This window comes from Mastomys coucha, unplaced genomic scaffold, assembly GCF_008632895.1.
Source record: "Mastomys coucha isolate ucsf_1 unplaced genomic scaffold, UCSF_Mcou_1 pScaffold8, whole genome shotgun sequence".
NCBI classification, from domain to species: Eukaryota; Metazoa; Chordata; class Mammalia; order Rodentia; family Muridae; genus Mastomys; species Mastomys coucha.
The window spans coordinates 73,647,705-73,652,156 of NW_022196914.1; the positions used below are offsets into that span (position 1 = coordinate 73,647,705).

Consider the following 4,452-nt stretch of genomic DNA (forward strand, 5'->3'; position numbering starts at 1 on the left):
GGGGTTATAATTGGTCCCCTACTCATTACACAAGGGTTCCCTTCCTTCTTAAAATGAACCACTTCCTTTGTTTGAGTGAGACACCGATGTTAATATCAATATGAATAGTTGTCAGCCGTTTCTCCTAGTTTCTACCTATTCTCTGGGGGCAGGAGGAAAGGCGAACAACCTGAGTTCTATTCCCAGAAACCATGTTGGGTGTCACATAACAATCTGTAACTGGGGCTCCAGAAGGACCTGACACTTGGCACCCTCTCCCATAATTGAAATTTTAAATTTTTTTAAAAAAGAATTAACTTCCATTTCCCATGTACCAGACAATTCATGGTTCTGAGGGAGGAAGGAAAAAACAAAAAACAAAAAACAAAACAAAAAAACCCCACAGCTTTGGTCACAAATAGGTAGCAAATGACTCAGCAAAAAGACTCAAAGAAATTGGCAGTCAAATGAGTTTGGGTTGGTTTTTTGTTTTTTTCAGCAGGAAGTCAAGCTGTTAAGGTTTAAAGCGAGGGCTGAATATTTCAAGACTCAGGGAGCCCACCTGTCACCCAGGATGTTCTTGGTGCTCATCAGACAGTATGCTGACATGTCCTCTGAAGTGCATCTTAGCCTTCTGGGAAATTCTGCACTTTGAGGGACATCTGGATCCTTTGTCCAGATTGATTGACAGATTGATCACGTTGCCCTCCCTCCTCACGTGTGAACTGTTGTAGTCAGCTTGGACTGATTGAAAGACATACTTCAGGTTGGAAGACTGAACAGAAATTCCTGAAAAGAAGTTGTGTCTGACTGTGAACAATAAACTCCTGGGAGGATCTGGTCTGCAGAGACTGATGGTCGGACTGGAATCTCAGTACCATGGAGAGATAGGAGTCTTGTAGGGTTAGAGGCTAATTCTCTTATTGTAAGATGTTATGGAAGGTTACATATTACCCGTTTCTTCTAGATTTTCTAATTTATCAACTGATTTATTTCTTACTTTTAGACATGACCTTTGTTTGAGGTCTAGGCTGGCCTCAATCTCTAGCTACTTTTGCTGAAGCCTTCCCTGTGCTGGGATTATAGGCATGTGTCACCAAGCCTGGCTAACTGATTCACCTTTACTTCTGACTTGCAGACCCAATTTAAGTCTATTCAAACAGAATTTGGGGGCAAAATGTCAATAAATCTATATTACAAATACTCTCATGGTTGTAGACACTGATACAGTTGGTAGGGCTATGGGAAATATGTCAGAGTATCTTAAAATCTTTATCTTTATTATCTTACTTCATTCTCTTTTACTAACATTTAAAAATCACACAAGTTCATGGGAGTATAAAAATTTAATTTCCAAGATGAATTAATCCTGAAGATCTATTGTATATGAGTACCTATAGTTGATGATGCCTGTATTGGCTAACTAGGTATTTTTTAAAGCCCTTAACACATTAGAAGCACCTTAAAAACTCTTACCATAACTTAAAACACCCTAATAGCTTGGGATGATTTGGCAGAAATCCTAACACAAACAAGGTTGGATGAGGTACCATTACTGGCTTGTTTGGATACCTCACTGCCCTTTGAGGAGTATAGAGGCAGGGGAGATGTTTCTTGACATCCATGAAGACAAACACAGACTTCCACATTTTATTTAGAATGAAACCAGCATGGTAAAAATAAATCATTGACACACATGAAAAAGAGAGCATGCATGGCTCCCTAACAAAATGAATTTCTGAGGAACAGAAATACATCTCATCTGTGCCGCGTTCTCCCTGTAGCAAGCTACCTCTGAAGAGGACGCTGGTCTGCAAGCAGATCCTGGAAAAAGAAGCAAGTGACTGGCAGATCCAGGAAAATCACTTGCAGTCTCAATGTGCACTCGATAGGGCAAGCTTGCTTTTGATCCAGGTCTGATATTTCTTAGTCAATAGAGTATAGATTCAAGGCTTGTTGAGGATACCACATCTATAGCCCCGAGAGACTAGGGCATGGAAGATGCCTTTGCAGATCAAAGGGCCACCAGAGTCACCCTGGAAAAGGAAAATTGGCAGATACTTAGTGACAAGCTGAAGGTAAAGTTTCCTAAAGCCATCACTTAGTTTCAAGTGTTTTTAATGGTTAGGGTTAGGGTTAGGATTAGGGTTCCTTTGTGATGTAGAGTACCTAGCAATAGTCTCTTATTCAGAAAAGGCTCTCAGTCTGAGTGTGTCTGTCTGTTTATGAATGCTTCTCTTTGTGTTTGCCTCTCTGTCTGTAACTATGGATTGTCTCTCTGTCCATTTGATTTCTCTGTTCTCTCTGCCCTATGTCCATGTCCATGCCCCCCTTTGGCAATCATTGGGTTCTGAGCTTTACTAATTAAAAAATAGGAAGGCATAAAGTTTTAAATTATCCGCTGAAATAAAAGAAAACCTCAAAATCGCTAATTTCAGTTTGACACTAGTAGGCTTGCAATCAAATTATCATTGAGACAAGCAGAAAAGAAAAGCCGAGAGCCGTAAATGCCATGAGGGAACAAGCTGTGCCTCCCCTTAGTCCTCCCATTTTTGTTTGAATTTGTCATTCTCACTTGAAATGTCACGCACATTTGAGGATGATGTTGTGCGTGTGACCACTTGCTGTCTGGGGTGACTTCAGAGGACCCATTTTAACAAAGCATGCATCCGTATTCTGTCACAAGAAAAGCACACTCATAGAGGAGATGCTGTGGCCTTTTAGTGGAAGAGTTGGCTTTCAAATAGGAGGACCAGTTAAGGATGCTTACCTTGCAGGGTTCCTTTTGGCCTCTGGCATCTCCTGCACTTATCATGTCCTTGGTTATAACAGGTTTGCAGTTGTAGTAGCTTTCTTTGGCTGTTGCAGTGTTTTCTACTTATGATGGTAACAGTGACTTCTCACAGGGTATCAGAGGCGGTTGACAGATCTGGCTTGGCGGCTCCTCAGCTAGTAACCTGGCATTTGGTTCCATCTCTAATATATTTTTTAGATCTCAGGTGAAGCAATTGGACATGCTTGTTCAGGTCTGCAGCAGCGTGAAGCTAAATGATAAAAAAAATGAGTAAAATTTTCTTCCCCAGCTGCTTTCTGTAATTAGACCCCATTTGACTGTGCATTGGGTGTGTGGTCCCTCCGCCCCAGGGGAGGTGTCCATCCCTCTAGATAAAGGTCTGATGCTGCAGTTTTGACTGTTTTTTTTTTTCCCCTGAATGTGCTTTCCATTCTCCATGGAGATCACTGGTGTTTGGGGAGGAGAGCTTATAGAGAAGGGGTTCCACCCTGTCTGAAGCAAACTGGCCTTTGCCCTGCATTTGGATGTTTTCTATGGAATGACATGTATAGGTCATGACTTTGTGGGCTGGGCTGCTTCCTGCTGGATGGGGCCTTGGAGTATGGTCTAGACTTCATTTGGACTGGACAAAGTGTGGTCTAGACTGAGTTTTAACTTATTTCTGGTTCCCCAAAGTCACTTGGTTGGCTCTGTTACACAAACAACTGTTGTCGTTTTCAGTTACTAATGTAAAAAGAATTTCCTGTGAATCTTTGGGTCTGCTGACATGTTGCTCTTCTCTATAGTGAGTGGTAGTATTGGCTTCTCTTATATAAACATACCTTAGATGCATTCTTTTTGGATTCTTTTCTTTCAGGAGAGGGTATGGGATAATGTGAGCCTTTCAGTCACCACAAACATGGGAGGGTGCTGTCCAAATGCCTTCTTGTGGTTAATTAACTGAGCGATCCTGTGTGAGAATATTGAAGGGACAGAGAGGGGCAGACAGACCTACCTTTATCAGCATGATGTCATGTGATGTGGAACCAGACTGAAATCTTGAGAATGAGATGAGTTCTTGAATCTCAAATGTCTGTTTCATGGGTTCATTCTTTGAAAGATAATGTGCTCCTAAAACTATGGTGGGAGGTAGTCTCTGGGAAACCTGAAAAGGCAAAGATAATTGAGGTAACACAGTGATGGCTGAACCTTCCAGTTGGAGCAGGAAATGATGGAGAGCCCCAGTGGAAAGAACATCTCTGTGTGCTCCATTACTAGAACTGTTATATCTGTCCAACAGTGTTAGGTATTTAAGTGACTAAGGTGCGGACGAGGTTATACCATCTGTCTGAGGAGATTCCTTTTAGGTAGCGTGGGCCTGCTACATAGCAACCAAGGACACTCAAGTATATTCATAGCCAGTGGTGAAAATAGAAATGGTTTTGTTTTGGGGAGTTTAGGCAACATGTTGGAACCATTTGTGTGTTACAGGATACTGTTGTAGTGTACTTCAAAAAGCCACTTCAAATACTTTCTGAGAACAAGGAAGGTGCTAAAAATGACTGAGAGATATAGCCTAGTGATAGTGCTCGTCCACCATGCACAAGGTCCTGTATTCAACAAATACATGCACGCGCTCGTGCACACACACACACACAGAGAGAGAGAGAGAGAGAGAGAGAGAGAGAGAGAGAGGAGAG

General features: G+C 41.9%; 1 protein-coding gene across 1 annotated transcript in view; it reads right to left on the minus strand.

Annotated features, from left to right (window-relative positions):
* Positions 1 to 1,615: 1,615 nt before the first annotated feature.
* Positions 1,616 to 4,452, minus strand: part of Gzmk (granzyme K) — a 17,471-nt gene continuing 14,634 nt past the window's right edge. The window contains 4 exon segments of the mRNA XM_031360102.1: positions 1,616 to 2,015; positions 2,750 to 2,830; positions 2,832 to 3,023; positions 3,768 to 3,906. Coding sequence (XP_031215962.1) covers positions 1,854 to 2,015; positions 2,750 to 2,830; positions 2,832 to 3,023; positions 3,768 to 3,906 — 574 coding nt within the window. The 3' untranslated portion in view covers positions 1,616 to 1,853.